This window comes from Rutilus rutilus (genome assembly GCF_951802725.1).
Source record: "Rutilus rutilus genome assembly, chromosome: 6".
NCBI lineage: Eukaryota > Metazoa > Chordata > Actinopteri > Cypriniformes > Leuciscidae > Rutilus > Rutilus rutilus.
Window position 1 is genome coordinate 23,342,910 of NC_140214.1, and position 21,334 is coordinate 23,364,243.

The 21,334-nt window shown below is 39.9% G+C and overlaps 1 protein-coding gene across 1 annotated transcript in view; it reads left to right on the top strand.

Annotated features, from left to right (window-relative positions):
* Nucleotides 1-18,864, top strand: part of fbxl7 (F-box and leucine-rich repeat protein 7) — a 32,606-nt gene extending 13,742 nt beyond the window's left edge. The window contains exons 3-4 of the mRNA XM_084411249.1: nucleotides 14,175-14,780; nucleotides 17,557-18,864. Of these exons, the coding sequence (XP_084267375.1) occupies nucleotides 14,175-14,780; nucleotides 17,557-18,293 (1,343 nt within the window). The 3' untranslated portion in view covers nucleotides 18,294-18,864. The remainder of the gene's footprint in view (nucleotides 1-14,174; nucleotides 14,781-17,556) is intronic.
* Nucleotides 18,865-21,334: the final 2,470 nt, after the last annotated feature.

Genomic DNA, 21,334 nt, shown 5'->3' on the forward strand with positions numbered 1-21,334 from the left:
GAAGGCCAGTCAGATTTACGAGTCCAGAGCTGGATTAATGGCGTGGATAAAACAAGATCTGAGAGAGATGTTGCTTAGCTGCTTATATATCTTCACGTTTTTGTGACTTCATTATCCTGCAAAATCCATTGTGTGTTAGGAACTTGGGAAAAAAACGGTGTAAAAACTCTGAAAGGCCACATTATTTTGGCGCCGTCACACAAATCATTACAGTGCGACCTGCATTAAAGAGGTCCTTTTAAAGGGTATGTTTTTTTTTACTTTTTCAGCTTTTGTTAGTGTGTAATGTTGCTGTTTGAGCATAAAAAAAATGCAAGGATCCACTCCAAAGGGAGATGTTCACTGTAACACAAAACACTTTTAAAGAACTACAACAAACAGCTCACTGGAATTACAACGCATTTCTTCCGGATCTTGTGAAGTCACAATGTGACTAATTTAAATGTCTTGTTGCCATGTCAAAGAGATACTGTTTTTTCCACCCCAATTCCAAAAACCCTTGGTCTGGCCTTCCAATGGCCGATGAACTTAGAAAACAGTGGTTAAAATGTATTATACTACAGGGCTGTTGAATGCTTGATTCTGATTGGTTGACGAACGTTCTAATGTGCAAAAATAGTTCCAGGCAGGTCTTGACGGCATTACAGTTCCATATCACTTCGCCAAATGATTTCAGTTATTTCAAAGGTCCTTACAGCCTACAGAACCAAAACCCACAACGACACTAACCCGGGCAAACAAATATAGTAAACAATAGGACACTAACGTTAAGTGTTTAAGTTACGTTTATTTGCCACAAAATTACGTTTTATTATGTAGCCTATTTTGTATTCATTAGTTATTATGGAAAAGCACATATCTTTTTCCCTCGCTCTCTCCCACTCAAACGCACACACATACAGTACGGACACACACTCGCATGTTGTTAGCGCTGCTCTGACGATTTTATTAGTAAAATAGTTTAGCAACTTAAAAGCTACATGATGTTTCTCACTAGCGAGGTGCAGATAAACGTGGTTTCGCTATTAGTAAACAATGGTACCGAATGGTGAGAGACTGTCCTGTAAAATCCGTGCTTGCAAACGTTCTGCACAATCCTCTTGTTCATAAACATTCTTAATGGACTCAATCGGGCTCCAATTGGTATGGCAATATTGTATGGTATGGTATCGCTCTAAGCAGTTCGCCAATCAGAACACACTGGGCCAGCAAACCAATCAGAGCATATTTCATATTTCGTAAGGAGGGGCTTCATCGAAACCGGAACTAAAAGGGCGTTTGAGACAGAATGGGAAGAGAGGAGCAGCAATAATGTAAAATATGTGGGAAAATAATGCGTTTTGTGAACAATCAAGCATGAAACCCTGATCTAGTACACCCCCAAAATCCATCCAAGATGGTGGATAAAGCTATAAATATTGATTGCTTTTTTATTTCCAAAAATTAATTTATTCCTATTTTTCAGCATCATTACTCCAGTCTTCAGTGTCACATGATCCTTCAGTAATCATTATAATGATTTGGTGCTGGGTATATTAATGATTTAAGATTTGTGTGCTGGGTATATTATTGCTTATTAGAGTAATATGCTGCCATTGAAGTCTGACTCTGTAGCCTTTGTGCCGTGAAGCTCTCTAGTTTTAAATTAGAGCCAATATCTAAGACAATAGTTATATTTTAAAAGGACTATAAAAAAATATTTCTCCATTTGGCAATTTTCCAGTACAAGTAACAGTCATGTTGAAAGCTGCTCAGCAGCAAAGGGAAGTGATTTGTTTTTCAAGGGAAATGTCCCGCAGGTGCCTGTCTTACAACCTTTCCCAACACAAGGTTTGCCTTTTTAACAAAACAATATGGATGGATTCGGACTGCTGTTCCGTTTTAACCTCTAGTCTGGATGTTTCAGGTGAAAGAGTTTCCCTGAGTGTCATGACAAACCTCTGTGGCCATGAGCAGAAAACAGGTTGGGAGAGTTAAGAGGGACCTGCAGCAGGAGAGCCGGGCCTGATTTATCCCTGGACTTTGGTTTTAGGTTGTAGGTAGCCTATATTTTCTTTGTTTGCCTGTTTTGAGTGCTGCTGAAGAGATTCAACAGTAGAAGTTTAAGAGAAGAAATTCATTTGATGTCCAAAGACACTTGGCAGAGCACTGCATTTAAAGATTCCCATACTCAACCACACTGTTTTTCTTTCCACAGAGCTTAAGTTTTTGCAAGTCTGTGAGAGGTTTGGTAATGGCACTGCTGCAGGTTTTCAAAGCTTCAGTCATTCTCCTACTGCTATTTTCCTCCATACAGTGCATTAATAATACAAAGGCAGGGATTTGCACATTGTATTTCTGAATTCTAGATCCATAATATCTTGAAAACTAAAGTGCCATTGACTTATAACGAATAGGCATGTACACATGTTAAAATTCAGGCTGATATGATATGCAAGAAGACCTCATGCCAAGCCTAAAATCAGTTAAGAACGTGTTGGAAGACTCTGGGCCAGCTACTTTAAACTCTTGTAAGCTCTTCAAAAGTCTTGAGCTTTCATGCCAAATGACAGGATGATTACAGCGACCGCAGTGCACCCCTGATTAGTGAGATGTAGTTATGTGAGGGCAGAGTGGAGAGGAGAGGAGAGGGATGCTTCTCTTATGTGGAGAAAGAGTAAACAAGACCCCTGCTGGACCAGTTGATGGTGTGGTGCTTTAGTGTGGCATTTATGTAGATACTCAGTCTGCCATCTTTTTACTTCAAAACCACCATTATTGGAGGTAGGTGTGGTAGTTTGACTACTGTGCCCTAAAAAGTCTATCATCTTTTTAATAAGCTTATAAAGTCTTGTGAAATTGTCATTTCCAGTAAAAATGGAAGAAAGGAGTACCATCGACATTTGTCATTCTGTGTCCCTGGTGTGTATGTTTGTGGAGAGCACAATGTCTCCTCTTGGAGTACAGAGACCTTTGTCTCTCACGGTTGTTTCCTATAATGGGGAACAGTAGGGAGAACAGGAAGTCAGTAGGCAGTTATTTCCATTGTGCCCCAACTACCCTGGTGAGGTCATTGCTTCCTTTTAGGAGGCCAGGAGCTGCTTTATAAGAAGCTTACTCGCCAGTATGAATGTGAAATAATATTGGAATCATTTTATATGGACTTTTTGGTTGGTTGGGGAATAAAAATGTGAACAAAATAAATTTAGTTTTGAATAAAAATGTGATTCTAATATTTGACAATTATTGCCATTGACCATTAAAAAAGCATGGGTTAGCAACTCTGGCCCTCGAGATCCATTTTCCTGCAGAGTTTAGCTCTGACCCTAATCAAACACACCTGAACAAACTAATCAAGTCTTCAGGGTTACTAGAAAGCTAAATGCAGATGAGTTTGATCAAGGTTGGAGCCAAACTAAAATAGATCTTGAGGGCCAGAGTTGCCCAACCCTGTTTGGCCAGGGATAGCCCACCCAAAATTGAAAATTCTGTCGTCATTTACTCACCCTCATGTCATCCAAAACCTCTATGATTTTCTTTCATTTGTGGGACACAAAATAAGATACTTTTAAAACTTTTTTTTATGTCCATGCAATGAAAGTCAATGGGGTCTGATTTTTTTCATTTTGGGTGAAACTGTCCCTTTAGGAAAAGTTAATCAATACAATAGAATTAAAGGATCAATTCACCCAAAAATGAAAGTCCTATACTCATTTATGTTGTTCCAAACCTGCTTGACATTCTGTCTTCTGTGGAGCACAAATGGATTTTGTGACCATTGACTTCCATTGTATGCTTAGACATTTTCTCAAAATAATTTTTATTTTTTATTTTTTATGTTACACAGATTAAAGAAGTCATACAGGTTTGGAATGACATGAAGTTGAGTAAATTATGACAGTTAACTGTCCCTTTAATACTATACAAAGGGCAGTTTTTTGAGAAGTGGAAAATGTCCCTTTCCATTCACATATATGGAATAATGGAAGACAGATAATAATATTTCATCCAGACTATTAAAGAGGACAGGAACTCTGTAGAACTACTCCAGTCTTTTTCTGGATTAACAGTATGTTTCGATTTAGCCCTAAAATGTACGGCTCAGTCTGCAGATTAGCTATTTCAGGTTTTGGAGATTAGACCAGCTAATAAGAATCTGTGAATAATGAGCTTTGAGGCCAAATGCTTTGGCTGCTTTACATGTATAAGGCGGAGGGATCATTCACGTCCAGCTCTGACAGCCACTATGAGATTTGGTTGCATAGTGGGCCATCCAATCAAAATTCAGTATGACTAGTTTGTAATATTTTAGTTAATCTGTTAATCCACTGCCATAAAACACCCATTTAAAGATGTATTTGCGTAGAAACCTCATCTCTGTGATCTTATGAAACAAAAAAATCATTGTCTTCATTCGCTTTGCTGTGCACACAGTTTCTTGTATTTAATTTTCTATGCACGTCATCTGCTAATGTAGAAATTTGTGTGCAGGCAGAGTGTACATGTGGTTAATTTGTGTAAGGGGGCCCAGGCCAGGACGAGGGTGATCAGGCTTCAGAATGTTTCTCCAGATCCTCTCTGCTTTATGCATCACCAGCCTGGCTTTCCAAACTGAGGAGGGGAGAGAATGAGAACAGGGCAGACTGGTTAGGAACATGAAATGCCTTTCCTTCTGCTCCTTTACTGTGGCAAAGCCCTGGTTTGAACACCAGATGTTTAAATATTTCCTTTATGATGTTTTTGATTAAATAGGATGAATCCTGCGCCCATAAGGAGGAATATTTCTAGAACAATATTTATGGTGACACGGTTACTTCACTTCCTTTTAATATGATAATTAGAGAGTGAAAACATCAAAGAGACGCAATGGTTTGACTTCTCCGTATACTGTTATGAATAAATGCACGGAATAAAATAAACAAACAAAGTGCAAATTGTATGCTTATGCCGGAACTGAACGTGTTTTTCTGCACCTATTGCTTTGATACCTGATACTGCTTAAGATGGTGAACTTTCGAACAACTTTTGAACAGTGCAAGTAATTTAGCTCCCACGTTTGTTCCACCATTTCCACCATGCATTTTTTTTTAAATATGCAGGATAATGCAGAGCACATATGAATTGCTAATTAATATACGAGTTAATGTCAGAATAAAGTGGGATAACGTGAGTGATTATTCCGTGTGTTTGCTGGTAGTGAGCACAGCTGCTCTTTAACGCAGAAACTCTTGCAGAGCCCCAGAATCTCGCATGAGAAGCTCCGAAGGCATTTTAATCAAAACAAGATGCCCCTCTAGAAGCTGGAAGGGGCACAGCTGAGACATATGCAGGACCAGCGTCTGTCAGGAACTGTGGTTAGACTGACAGATGAGCCAAGCGCAGGGAGTGCCAGCTCTGTCAACAACCTCTGATAGAGCTGAACGACTCAAATGCTGCCGCTGCAGATGGAAAGATCCGGCTCTGCTGTCATGTACCCTAGTACTTTAACATTTATGATTATTTCATTTCTTGGCTTGACGTTTGTGCTTAATAGTTCTGACACTTATGAAAGCAAGTTTTGCTGAATCAAAGTCCAGCAGCTACAGTCTCTGGCCCCCGACACCACTATGTTACAAGTTCCCCTCACATTCGCGATGTGAGATCAGATTACTGTCTGCTGCCAGAGGTCACGCTCGTTGTCCAAGTGAAAGGTACATGTCTGAAGACATCACATTTTGTTTCTTTTAACTAAAACAATGAACTAATGGTGAGATTGGAGACCTGAGGTCGTGAGACTGAATTTGTAAGCAGAGTACAGAGTGGTGAATTGCGGAATTATTGAATTACGACTGTGTCTGAAAACTTGTTGCCTCACTGCTCTACAAGCCAATGACTTCACAAGCAGCGTTTGAGCACAAAGGTACCTTCTAAACTGATTTCCAACAGGCTTCTGATGCAGCATAATGGATATACAACTAAATAGAGAGAGCTTTGATGATTATAATGTTAATATTTAATTTCACTTTAAATTATGTCGAAAGTTGAAAAAAGTGAGCAAAAACCAACATTATACACAAACGGAACACCAGCCAACACGTTTTTTTTGGCCAACTGTCGAAATTGGACACATAGTATAATGAGCAATACAGTGAAGTATTGCTTCGGCAGAGATACAACTTAAAGGGGCATTCCACCCATTTGAACATTGTTTTTTATTTTAAAGTGGGTCATATATGTAGTCGAAATGTAAAATAAATTTTGAATTTGGTGCCTTCGTGACTGAGGAAAGACAAAAAATAACTTCAGGACGCATTTGTATGAAAGACAACAACTCCCACAATGCACCACATTGCACAGCTCCGCAAGCCACTCCCACTAATCCAGAAAGCGCATATCTGCCTATAAGAGAAATCACTCTTCCGTCTACAAGGCTAGCTACCACCAGAGCTTGAAATTCATTTCACATTCACACAAAATGTCTAGTTAGTTGGCGAACTCATTACTCCTCGTTTGTATTTCTTTCGAAAAGGTGAATTATTGCATGGTACCTGGATGTTCAGTCAGAACATATGCGGTGCGAAACTAGGATAGTTCACAACACAAACATCTGTGTCCTCGTCTGATTCAGAGATTTCGTCCAGGAGAAATTGTCATCGTTGAAATTCTTTGCCGCAGACGGACTCTATCTCTGTGTTCGTAGTTGCATCTTACAGTCTATGAGTTGCATAGTGAGATCACCGGCGCCACCAGTCCGCCCTAACTCGAGCCAGTCCGGGCTCCTCGTCCGCGGCAGGCAGGTCTTCTGCCTCGGCTGCTCTTCGCTATAATGCGGCTTGTAAAGGTAGCCACAAACACCTGATTCAAGCATCAGACTTCCGAAATCCTCTTCTTCTATATCATATTGAGCACTCTCCTCCGCTATTGTCATAAACTTTACATCTGTCTCCACAGCGCCTGTTAGCTTAGCTTCAAACAAGATGGAGGATATTGCTTTCAGTTTCAGAGAGTAAAGTCCCACCCACTGATCTGTAATAGGTCTGTAGTGTGAGCGGGTCCCGCCCCCTGGGAAAGATGAGGAACTAGTGCTTGTAGTCTCAACAGAAATCCCCCCCTCTTACACTTCCTCCTACAATGACGCAAAATGACGATTTTTGCGTCATTGTAGGAAGAAGTGTAAAAGGTAAATAACGGATTTCTCCCGTCTCAGGGGAAAATGAGAGAGTGTTGCACGACCATTCAATAGTATGACTGGGTTTCTAACAATGCAAAGCTTAATGCAAATGGGTGGAGTGTCCCTTTAAAAAATTGATCAGATGAAGGTATCATCTCAATCATTAAATTCAGACATGGCTTGTTGCCTTCCTACCTCCGTATGCTCCCTGCAGGAGGATTTTTAAGCTTTCGGACACAGCCCAAAATTCAAAGATATTAATCACAGGTTATGCATTCTGTTTTCCACCCAGGTCCACAAAAGTTAATTTCTCAAATATGATAAAATATATCAACTCTAATAATAAAAGCTTATAATAAGGCAAATAAGCCTTCAACTTCAGGGGTTTTAAACTAAAACTGAAAACCTCAAGTGAACCAATCGCAGGATGCTTTGAACTTGGTGGGGAAATATGCTGTTGCTCCCTTCATACAGTATACTTGGCTATCAGGTAGCCTTTTTTTATTTATTTTTTTTATAAATGGGGTAGAAAGAAAATAGCTTCAATGTATTGTGAATGTGATGGATTATACAACAACATATCTGCAACTTTGACTGATGTGGTGTTTGCAGGTTTGAAATCTGCCTTGCATGTTCAACACAACTGCCAGAGCTGAATTTTTTAGTTTTGGCTAGTGGTGATTCCCCTGATAGTGGCCTGTGTGGAGCTGTGCAGTCATCTGTGCATGAGTAAACAACATGAGTGAGTGGGTCTGACCTCCCGTTCACCCTCATTCCAGACCCTTTGGAGTCTGCTCAAAACATGGAATCTGGCCTTAACTCCAAACATCTCATTTTCATCCTTCAAAAGGTAGAAGATTCCGACTGAGATTATGGTAAAGGGTCCTGTCTTAAGATAACCAATCTGCATTAGGCATATTTGTAAGCAATTACCCCTGGAACTCTCCTGAGATGAAACAGAACTTTTGTTGTCAAATTTGTAACCGTGATTCCCTCCCAACCACTCCTTTTCTGTGCAAAAGACTGTGAGAACATAGCATATCTATCAGATTTGATTATTCCGATCAGACTATGAAGTATGTATGAATAAAGGTCTTAAAGTTCAACAGCAGGAAGCTTTCGTATAGAGGAACAACTAATCAATCCCAGAGCTGACAGCTGTGCAATTAATAATGATTGTAAGGGCCACATGAGCAGCGTCGTCTCGGATTATAGAGGTGTGTAGGAAAACATTCCCGGCTGACGTTGTTCAGAGGTCACTGAGTGACGGGATGCTGAACAGCTGGAGGAGTGATGAGTCTGAGAGTTCACAGCAGGCTTTGTTTAAGTGAGCTACAGGGTAAAATGACATTCCTCACATTCCCGTCTATTGATTTTTGGTCTATGTATTTAAAAACCTTTACCTACACCTATCTCGGTGCCAGGCTATGGGAAGACTAGACAGCAGCTCAACCTCATATTGAAGATTTGCTCTTAATATTTTGGTTAAATGAATTGCATGCTTTGTGGCAGAGCTTTGGCACAGTTTTGCTGAATGGGTTGCAAAATTGCTGCGTTTGGTTAATGTTTGAAAACAATTTTACAATTTTTTAATTTATTTTACAGTACGTGCACTTACAGTGTACTTACTTAAGAAAGTACTTGGTAATATAAGGTAACTACATGGGTTAAGGTTCTACACAAATTTCTACATTAGCAGATGACGTGCGTAGGTTCAGGGTTAGTACCTAGTTATTTCCCAGTTATTGCAATTACTATAAGTATATAAGTGTACAGTCAAACCAAAATTATTCAGACACCATCATTTTTTATATTTTTTTATAGTGGGTGCAGGACACTATAGTTCATTTATGTAAGTTAGGATAGCAAGGTGTCTGAATACATTTTGGTTTGACTGTACATGGGGAACAGGACTGTAAAAAAAGTGTTACCGAAATTGCTTGCGTTATTTGAATGTTGCAGCTGCAACTTGGATTCCTGATGGTTCAAGTCTCATCTCCCATTCCCTTTAAAAGCCAGTTGCACTCGCACCATGGCGGATTCACTATTTACATGGCGGAATTTGCAAACGGAAAAACGGATCTGCTCGTGCGCGAGGTTTAAGCGAACACGGGTTTTGGACACACCTATAGGCGCATATTACTAACGCGCTCTTTAAATAATAAATTGTGCAGTCTATTTCAGTTGCCTCAAAATATCAACGCGCCAACAATGCGCCTGAACATTTTCAGACCAGCACATCCATGGGCGTACAAATGGGCGCAAATACATTTGCTATTTAAACAACTTAGCCTACAGCGCAGGACGTGAAAATGATAACTGCGTTGGGCTGAAACTAGCAAAAAACATTTGCCTGTCGCCGCATTGCGCTGGGTGTGATAGGACCCCTTAAATATGGGTGTAAATAGAGATAACTGGGCTTAAATGGAGGTTTGAAATTATATTTACACATTGTCTTCTTCGTTAAGTTGTTTTCAGAGTGCATGGGTGAACATGATCAAGATCAAACTACCTCGAATTTAATTCTATCCTGTTTTCAATATAAAGCAGCGAAGATTTTTAAATATATTTTTATGGGTGAATTATGGGTGAATACATTTTTGGGTGAATTATCTGTTTTGTGATGGTTTATTTCAATTAATAATTGAAAGTCAATATCAAAATCACCAGGCCAAGCAATTTTGGTGTGCTTAACACTTATCCCAACTCCCTGTTATTTTTTAAAATAGATTAAAAAGGGATGCTGGGAAAGTAAACTGTGCTACTTTGGTTGCAAACAAGCCTCAAACAGTGTTTTTTTTTTGTTTGTTTTTTTGCTTTGAAACACTAGATGCTTTATTTTTGTCTGCTTTTAAAAAAAACCTTTGTCAAAGTGAGCATTAGTCAGTCGATTAAATGGCTAGTTGGCATCTTGTCTCTGGACAAGTTTTATGTCTGAGAACCTCATTGCACCTGCCTGGAATACCAATCCATAGTCTAGTATTCACCATAGACAGACTTTAACTCTCGGATGAAAAGAGGAAGAAGGCCTCCCCTGAACAATTCAAACAAACGTCACAGAGTTATTTCACATTTTCAAGGTTCGACTACCAATGGTTTGTAGGAAAAACTGTTTAAGTTCTACATTGACATTAATAACATTTTAGCTTCAAGTTTCATGTTTTCACCTCATTTTCATTAGATTGCAACCAGAACAGGCAAGGAACAGTCTTAAAATAAATGCAATAATGAGATACAATTCGTGGCTTGAGGTAATTATGGCTTCTGTGGCATTATATGTGGTTTTGGGTTAAATTTGGCAAAGGTACTTCTTTAAACCAGAAGTTTTGGGGGATTTACAAGAAAATAACTGGAGCAAATAAAACTTGGAGGCTTGGAGAAAAAACAAAATAGACTTTTTTTCCTATATTGCAAACATTACTGAAAAACGTTCAGATTATTTAAGGCTAAACAATATATAGAAGGTCCTTAAAGGGATACTCCACTTTTTTCGGAAATAAGCTCATTTTACATCTCCCCCAGAGTTAAACAGTTGAGTTTTACCGTTTTAGAATCCATTCAGCCGAACTCCGGGTCTGACGGTACCACTTTTAGCATAGCTTAGCACAGATCATTGATTCTGATTAGTCCAGTAGCATTTCTTTCAAAATGACCAAAGAGTTTCAATATTTTTCCTATTTAAAACTTGACTCTTCTGTAGTTAAACCGTGTACTAAGATCGACGGGAAATGAAAAGTTGCGATTTTCTAAGCCTATATGACTAGGAACTACTCTCATTCCGGCGTAATAATCAAGGAACTGTGCGGCTGTACCATGAGTGCAGCAGGCGTAGTGATATGACGCAGCGCCTGAAAATAGGTCTAATAGGTTAGACAAACTTAGTCCCGGTCACGTTGGAAGAAGTTACCGAGCTGGGGACTATTTTCAGGCGCTGCGTCATATCATTACGCCTGCTGCACCCATGGTACAGACACACAGTTCCTTGATTATTACGCTGGAATGAGAGTAGTTCCTAGCCATATCAGCCTAGAAAATCGCAACTTTTCATTTTCCGTCGATCTTAGTACACGGTTTAACTACAGAAGAGTCAAGTTTTAAATAGGAAAAATATTGAAACTTTTTGGTCATTTTGAAAGAAATGCTACTGGACTAATCAGAATCAATGATCTGTGCTAAGCTATGCTAAAAGTGGTACCGTCAGACCCGGAGTTCGGCTGAATGGATTCTAAAACGGTAAAACTCAACTGTTTAACTCTGGGGGAGATGTAAAATGAGCTTATTTCCGAAAAAAGTGGAGTATCCCTTTAAGAAGCAGTCTGAAAATGCAAAAGTGCCAGAAGCAGGTTTCTCCATATGTTTGTGGTCATTTGTTTGGTACAGTGCTACTCTTGTGGAGGTTTCACAGATGAACCATCCATTGATTTAACACTAATGGAGGATTAGTAGATTTTTAATCCTCTTCTTCTTAATAGCCTGACACACTTTAGTATCAGTGCAACTGCTCTATAGCCCTCAGACCGAGGAGCTTTAAGCTGCTGAAATCCCACGCTTGAGTAATGCATTAATGTGTGAAACAGACACTGGCACCCTGATTACAGCTGCTGCTTTAATGTTAAGTCAATCTGTCGAAGAGAAAAATCTGTATGTGAGTGTATAAACTGTTAACTCAGGAAACATTATTTTAGCCACCTGTTGAGTTCTTACAATAAGCAACTTTACACTTCTAGCATTTAGCAAGATAAATTAAGCAAGATGTTCCTGGTGGTTAAAACCCGCAAACTTTCAGATATATGCACTCTAGTATTCTTCCACACATTCATAGCAAGCAACGTTGTGGCTGCATCTGAAATCACATACTTCCTTACTATATAGTAGGCGAAAAATAGTATGAGACAAAAGAAGTATGTCCAAATTCACAGTGCACATAAAAGAGTAGGCAAAAAGTACCCGGATGAGAGTGAGATTCTGAAGTGTGCATACGATGGACACTTTACCATCCCATGAGGCCACGGGAGAGGATTTATGAATGGCTGACGCTGGTAGGTCACATAATAATGACAGCATGGTGGATGTAGTATGTCCGAATCACATTCATACTAAACACATTCATACTATATAGAACGTTTAGCGGTCGTGAAGTAATAACTTATTCAAAATAAGTGCTTTTCCGGACGTGAATGAACAGATGGTCAAATGTTCTTGATGCTCATTGGATTATTCTCAAATCACATGATCATCAGGTGTGTGGAGCTAATGCTGCTCAAATGCCGCTGTCATTAAAGCAAAAGGGGGAATTCTAAAAAATTCATTCCTCAATTCAACTTTTCACTCAAATTGCTCAAATTGTCATGCTGATAATACTATTACAGCAGATCCAGGTCGAAACCAAGTTGGCCAGTTGATAATTTGGCTGATTAACCAGTTTGGACCTGCTAATGTCTATAAATGAAACCATGTCAAATCAGCTTTAAGCTGGATTTTCTAGCAAGGTTGCTATTAGTGTTTTGAAAATGACCACCATGACCATGGAGCTCCTCCTACTGTTTGTTCAACTAGGAGCTAATGCTTTGTATTAGCTGTGCAAAGCAGTGTAATTCAGCTGGTAGTGAGGGTGGGGATCTATCCTGTGAGTCAGGGCTCAGGGCCATGCAGCCTTCACGGCCACTTCCAATTCTTTGTCTCTAGTGGTGACATTAAAATGTAATTGGCTTCTGCTTCTTTTGCCAACTGTAGTGGCTCCCCATAACATTATGGGACTTTGGCTGCTCTGAGGACTAAGTTTGTGAATGTGGTGGCTGTAGCAATTCAGTCAAAGCTAAATGTCTCACTATATGCTCCCTTCTGGCACTTTGAGTTGTGTGGGGGTTTTGTCCTTACTGCTTTCTATTTCTTAGAGCATTTTGTATTTACTTTTTCATTAATTATAGGGGTTGGAACCAACATCCTGTTATGAATAAGATCTGTTTTTTTTAAATACTGTTACCAAATGTATTTATTACCATTACCGGTTCTTGCACATGCATTTTTTTTTATATATAGTTACGGCCAAGTATTTTAGAGATTTATGCATGTAAACAAAGCTTTGGCAAAGATTGTTTTAAATGAACTTACACTCGCTAATAATAAATATTATATTATATTATATTATATTATATAAAAGAAAATTATGATATATAATAAATTGGCAATAGAACCACACTTTTTTCCAAATATTTAATCAGAACAGAAGCTTGTTAAATGTGTCGATCAATGGACTTAAATATCTTGTGCTGTTATAGAGATATGATCTTCATAAAGGCAGTGCTTGAAGACTGAGCTTGCCTGCTTTCAGATTCTTGTGAATGGAGGCATATCCATCATATATGGGATATGATTATGAGCTGCTGTTTCCCATTATTCAACACAGTGCACTGTGAAACTGTAGGAGACAAAAACATCTGTCAAAGGGAACAATGGAGTCATCATGCCCATAAATTAATGGAAATAACAGAGTTATGGCTTGAGTTTTGCTGAACAATACATATTGCAGTTAAGCTGCTCGCAGTTTAATCAAATGGAATAATAAAAGCTTGGTAACCCTTGATCCTCATCCAATCATTACTTCCCTGATGGTTCAGGAAAAAGTAAATAAGGCCTCATACATTATATCTGGGGTTTCAGGCATGACCTGGGCCAGATCATACAGTGGAGGAAATTCATGGGAGATTAGTCTGTGAATATGGCTTTTGCAGGCTGCATGTACAATACATGCTAGATCTCAACAACACTGCCAGAGAGTCATTTTTTCTTAAGCTATGAAACACTTTCTACCTCAATCAACATTGTGATGGAGCCAAGTGCTTTGCATGTGCAGAAAGACAATGCATTAACTGAGGAAATGATTTGAAAAGCAAAGACTGCTATTTGTTTACATTATTTCAACAACTTGTCTTCGTTACATAATGATGTTCTCAGAGTGGTTTGAGTGCAATTTCATAGTGTGTTCTTGTCTTTATCTCTCTCTCTCTGCCTTTCCTCTTCATTTTTCTTTTTCTCTTCTTCCCAGATTCGGACCTTAGTATGCGAACAGTAAGTACGCCAAGTCCAGCTCTGATATTGCCACCTCGTTCATCTTCAGCTGTACTTAATGGCTCCTCTACATCCTCTTCCACGTTCGGCACGGAAACCATCGCCATGGTCCACACGCCGCCCACTTCCCTCACCCATCCTCAGAGGGGCCTGCGGCAACCGAGAGACCAGCAGGGGGCGCCCATCGACATCCTCCCTGACCATGCTTTCCTACAGATCTTCACCCACCTGCCCACCAACCAGCTGTGCCGGTGCGCCCGCGTGTGCCGTCGCTGGTACAACTTGGCCTGGGACCCCCGCTTGTGGAGGACTATTCGTCTGACCGGAGACGTGCTACACGTGGAGCGCGCGCTTCGGGTTCTTACTCGCAGACTGTGCCAGGACACCCCCAATGTGTGTCTGACCCTGGAGGCGGTGGTGGTCAGTGGCTGTCGGAGGCTGACTGATCGAGGACTGTACACGGTGGCACAGTGCTGTCCAGAACTCCGTCGCTTAGAGGTGGCCGGCTGTTATAACGTGTCCAACGAGGCCGTGTTTGAGGTGGTGTCACGCTGTCCCAACCTGGAACACCTGGATGTTTCAGGTAATTTGTTTTTTGAGTGATGATGTTTGGTTTTATTACTAGTATTTATCTCTCCTAAACAGGTGCTGCCCACACTGAAAGCAGTCAGAAGATATTTAATGTTTAATGTACAGTTATAGCAGGATTTTAGACCAATGCGATTTGACATTGAGTGCCCAGCTACAAAAACAGAAACAAAGCTACCATCCAAATGGTTAGGACAAAAACTCAGATTTACAGCATTGTGATTGTTACATTCGGCTTGGTTAGGAAAGTGTCACAATAGCGATGAACTTAATTATTGGAAATAAGGTCCTGTTGATAATATAAGAAATGTTTTAATTTTATTTATGATTTATTTATAATGTAATTGCTATTTTGCATATTTTAATTTTTAATTGTTTCAAATGGTTTTGCTTCAGAATCAGGACTTTGGACATCAATTGGCATCCCAACACAGCACCAAAATTGTAATGCTGTAATTTAACATCACGCAATATTACATAAACTACATGCTGTATGCAAAATGTTTCAAATTATTCATGAGCTAGACTGAATTTAGAAAATTGACTAATTTTGGTTTCTAAAAGTGGTCTTGGCTGCCACATATCAAATTCAGCTTTGATTTTCCCCTGCTGTCCACAATCCAACCAGAACAGTCCTGTGAAATTTGGCACAAAAAGAGTATTTGAGTATTGACTTGACACAATTATATTCAATTTGACATTCTCAAACTAACATGCCAGTAAAGTAGCTGTGTTGGTCTACAGACTCTCTAAAAACCCAGAAGGATTTGTATTCAGCTATATAAATGACTTACTGACTCAGAGCCAGACAGCCTGTGCTTCACCTGCTTTGTTGTCCAGCACAGAAGACAGTTTTACTCGCAGAGATTACTGAAATGTCCAGAACTTCCTCTTGGAAAAGCTGGAAAAGGTATTAATAGCTCTGGCATTCTGTCTGTGCTCTCTATACTTCCCAAAAGAAACATAAGCCCAAGCAGAACCAGGACCTCTGACTTTAAGGTGCTTTGGGAAAATCTGCTACCCCAATTTAGAGAATCAATCATCAACTGTATTTTGTATAAAATAAATGGCTATTAAGGTAGATTATTAAATGTTCATATAAGATCCTTTATATGAATCTTTGTCCATTTCTCCAGTTTGTTTTCAGTATTGTGTTCTCAGTGCATGTTATTAATGACTTTACCTGGCAACATTTTAGCCGGATTTCCTTTGTTTTCTTGCAAGTATTACATTTCATAAAGGACTATATAGAGGTTTACAATGTAGGATTCAGTGAATATGTCAGAAAATAATACTCCTCCTCCTCATGTCCTCAAGTCCCTTCCCTGGTGTTTTATTTCCAACTTCCTGCACTGCACTTCCTGTTCAAGCACGTTGTTGTTTTCCCTGTGTGAGTGCAGGGGTCCGGCTGGAGTCCCTCTGCCGATGGACTCGAGCGTTGCATTCTCACTGTGCTCCTAAAGGACACATGGGGAGATCCCATCCCCCACTCCTCCTGATATGACTCAGTTCAGATGTCTCTGCAAGGTTTCAATCAAACCCTCTGCTGCCATTTTCATCTTCTTCAGATATTCTGCAGCTTTAGTTCTACTGTCTGAGGTCTGATGTTGGAGTTTCACAAGCTAAATCAGATGAGTAGACAGCAGAGGAGATACATTTCTTAGATGGAATGTTTTACATCAAGGCTTTCTGTGATTCCTGTAAAAACAGATCTAAAACCAAACATTTGGTATTTTCTTTTCATGTGCATCTGACAAGATGAAAATGTCTGTCTTTTGGGGGTAAAAATCATCACGTGCACATGGTTCTAAAGAGATATGGTTTCTTTTTATATAATGGTCAAAACAGTCCCCAAAGCTGAAATGTGTAATTTTTCTTAAAATACTTTCTCCTATGGCAGCTTAATATGCAGAGACAGCTATAAGTAAAGAAAAAATTTGGTTCTCAAAAAATAAAGAAAAAATATATATTAGTGAATATCTCCTGGCGAAATACTTCAGGCACATAGATTGTGATATTAAAAAGCCTTTTTATTGTAGACAGACCTAACAGACTATCCTAAAATTTTAATATGTAGGCTACTAATTCTTAAATGCAGACAACTCATATTATATGATAATATGAATAATATGTAGTAATTGTATAAAAATGTAATTCATATTTATCATTATTATTATTATTATTACCAAACAGTAAAATTAGCATGAGAGCACAATTCCAAAAAAGCGCCGATGGGAGTGGAAAGTTCTGCGCGTGATCTACTGACAACGCACAAATGAAAGAACACAGACGCAGCCAAATCATTTCCATAATGACCAACGCAATCTACCAAGAGCAGCGCATATTAGTGTCTGACTCTGGTTTAAGACATGCTTTTTTGGGGGCGGTAAATAATGGCGCAAATACCAGTAAATTGACTAGCGCAAACCTTAGTAAATCACCTTGCATGATTCATTTAAATACTCTCCTCCCATACATTTTGCGTCTGAAAGGGAAACTCCTACAAATGCAAGTGACAAAAGTCAGCTGCAAAAATAACCCTGTCCTGTCCCTTTTTTCACTGCGTGTCTTTAGTAAACCCTGACAGTAGCTGTTAGTAAATCTGGCCCTTTGGTGACACCAGAACCACAGAAATTACACACTTCATCTTTAAATACAGGTTTTGGTCAAATGTTTCATATCAGGTTCTGAATTCTTACATATTGTGTGTGCAAATGAAGTTGGCTTTGTATTACACTGTTCATATTCTTCACTGTCTTTGTTCTCTGCAGGGTGCTCTAAGGTAACGTGCATCAGCCTGACTCGGGACGTGTCCGTGAAACTCTCCCCTCTTCATGGCCAGCAGATCTCTATCCGCTATCTTGACATGACTGACTGTTTCGCTTTGGAAGACGAAGGCCTGCACACCATTGCAGCTCACTGCACTCAGCTCACCCACCTCTACCTGCGGCGCTGCGTGCGTCTGACCGACGAGGGCCTGCGCTTCCTGGTCATCTACTGTCCGTCCGTGCGGGAGCTCAGCGTCAGCGACTGCCGCTTCATCAGTGACTTTGGCCTGCGGGAGATCGCTAAACTAGAGGGCCGCCTGCGCTACCTCAGCGTAGCGCACTGCGGCCGCATCACAGACGTGGGCGTGCGCTACGTGGCGAAATACTGCATCAGACTGCGTTACCTGAACGCTCGTGGCTGCGAGGGACTGACGGACCACGGCATTGAGCACCTTGCCAAGAACTGCCTCAAGCTCAAGTCCCTGGACATTGGGAAGTGCCCGCTGGTGTCGGACGCAGGCCTGGAGCAGCTTGCACTAAACTCGTTCAACCTGAAGAGACTGAGTCTGAAGTCGTGCGAGAGCATCACGGGCCGTGGGCTGCAGGTGGTTGCTGCGAACTGCTTCGACCTTCAGCTGCTGAATGTACAGGACTGTGACGTGTCACTGGAGGCGCTGCGCTTTGTCAAACGTCACTGTAAACGCTGCGTCATTGAACATACTAATCCAGCCTTTTTCTGAGAGCTGCACACATGAGATTGCGTGGACGGATTTGAGAAGATAATCTCTTTTGACCCGGGCCGGTGACGTCTCCGCTAGACAACATAGCCGAGATTTGCACTGCTGCACCTCTGTATTTAATTTGCATGGTTGGGAGAAATCTTAACTTTTTAATCCATCTATTTATATTTTTATTCACTTATATATTTTTTTGATTACTCATCTTGTATATGTCAGATTGTATTACATCTAACATGTACATTGCAAGCAATGAATTTTCATGAATGCAATTTCTTGATGCATAGAGGATTACATGATGTGACTTTAACCAGACATGAAACTAGTTTGCAGAACTACAGTGGTCCATAATTCAGTTTTTTAGTGTTTACATTTGATATCTCTGTTGTGAATGTTTTGCTTTGTTTCATCATGTAAGCCTTTCTGTCTTGGTTTCAGTGCCGAGTAATATTACCGAACAGTGCCATTTTTGCTGTGACGTTCACCTTTGTAATGGTCAATAAGGCTCGTTTCAGGTGTTTAACAAATTGAAGACCACAGTGGAATAAAGAGGTCTAAGCCATATCAAACAAAATCATGACGTCTGCTTTTATCTTGCTAACCTGCAGTAGTCGAAGTCCATGAAAGAAAAAGCACAAAATATGCTATTACAGTGGTTGTCAACCTGTGGGCTGCTACATTCTAGAATGGTACATTCTAATTACTCATCTTGATTATTGAATTACATTAAATGGTTAGTTCACCCAAAAATTTCGTTCATCTTCGGAACACAAATTAAGATATTTTTGATGAAATCTGAGAGCTGTCTGACTTCTTCATAGGCTTCTATGCAATTTCATTCTGCCGGTCCAGAAAAGTTAGTAAAAACAACGTTAAAATAGTCCAAGTGACTAAAGTGGCTCAACCTTAAGTTTATCAAGCGACGAGAATACTTTTTGTATGCAAAAAAAAAACAAAATAACAACTTTATTGTGTGTGTGTGTGTGTGTGCGCGCTTGTCCACTCATCTTTTGAGGATTAACCACAGGTTCTCTATGAAATTAAGATCAGAGGTCTTGCCTGGCCACGGATCCAAAATTTCAATGCAGTGATCTCCGAGCCACTTCATTATCACTCTTGCCTTATGACATGATGTTCCATCATGCCATGCATCATCACCAAATTGCTCCTGGATCGTTGAGAGATCGTTGCTCTGGCAGAACGTTTTGAAATCTTGCAGTGTTTTGGGGCAGAATTGTATGAGAGCTCACTCCATTGGATGAAAAGAAACCCCACACATGGATGGTCTCAGGATTCTTCACTGTTGGCACGACACAGGACTCATATAGTGTTCACCTTTTCTTCTCCGGACAATTGATTTTCCAGATATCGCAGACAGTCGGTAGGGTGCTTCATCATGGTAGGTTGCTTCATCGAAAATAACTTTTCACCAGTCTTCTGCTGTCCAATGTTCAACTTCCTCCAGAATTTCAGTCTGTCCTTGATGCTTTTCTTGGAGAGAAGTGGCTTCTTTGCTGTCCTTCTTGACCCCAGGCCGTTGTCCAAAAGTCTTGGCCTCACTGTGCTGTGAGTACAGATGCATCACACCCACCTGCTGCCAATATTGAGCAGCTCTGCACTGGTGATGACATGACTCCATAGCTTTCTGGACACTCTGGGACAACCTGAAGCTTTCATCACTGCAGTTGAACCTCTCTCTTGAAGTTCTTGATGATCCAATAAATGGTTCTTTCAGCTGCTATATTCTTTGCAGTAGTTTCCTTGCATGTGAGGCCATTTTGATTACAAAGCGATGATGGCTGCACGTCTTTCTTTGGAGGTAACCACAATGATTGGAAGTACTTTTTCCCTCCTTTTATAGCAATCAGTCTGCTCCTATAATCCAATCAGAATGATCAAACCATTACGCCTATGGAATAATCCGCCCGCACAATCGTGTGTATTAATTTATGTTCATCATTTATATATTTATTTGGACCTGATTTTATAATCACTGTCAGGTCATTAAGTCCCTGATCAAGGCCTCTTCTACATTGTAAAATCTGCTAAATGTTAATAATTACAAAAAATACATAAATTAGAGGGATCATAGATTGCATGTGTTGTTATGTTGTACCGCCATGAATAAGCTATTTTACATAACAGATGTTTATGTAGTCCACAAGACAAAATAATAGCTGAATGTACAAAAGTGAACCAGTTTGAACAAGTTCAAAAGTTTGCAGTCTTGATTCTCAATACTGTGTTGTTACCTGGATGTTCAGTGACTGTTTGTATGTTTTGATAATTAAATGCCCTTTGTTCTTCATCCTTCACTAACTCTTTCCAACAGAGACTGTATGATATTGGAATCTACAGAACTGATGCTCCCAGTCACACAATCCTATATTTATAATATATATGTTAATAGCCACGTTTAAGGAAAAGATCAGGCGTCTAAGGTAAGCACTGTGTAATTTTACATTTGAGGCAGTATGTATAATTTATAATGAAACACTTTTTGTTTTGACAATGTTACTTGCAGGTTAAGCTGTTTTAGCTATCATTTAGCCGCTAACTGACACCTTGGTCAGTTGCCACAGAAAAAAGCAAGCTGGCAATGTAGTTGTGAGAAAATAGAAGGAAATGTAATCAGATTAATTTGAGTCTGACTATTTCCTAGTGATAAAACAGCAGTACAGTCCATTGTAGCCTAATATTACATCCCTGAGCAGCAGAGCAGTCCAGGCTAACATACGTACACTACATAGCCAACACTATACAACTAATTCAATTATCATCACAGCCCACAGCAGTTCAGAACAGCATAGAACAGAGTTTCCCAGATTGTTAGGGAAATCCCCAACGTTTACGTGAGGTTTGGGCACCACCTGCTGGCTTGACCCGCAAAATTCACGGGGAATTTTGAAAAATCTATATATTATGGACAAATAAGTGGAGTGGAAAAGGATGTGTATATTTAATAATGTTGAAGCTTTAGGGTAATTCAACAGCGAGGTGTTAAAGTGTTTGACACTGATTCTTATACTGTTTTTGGAAGAAAT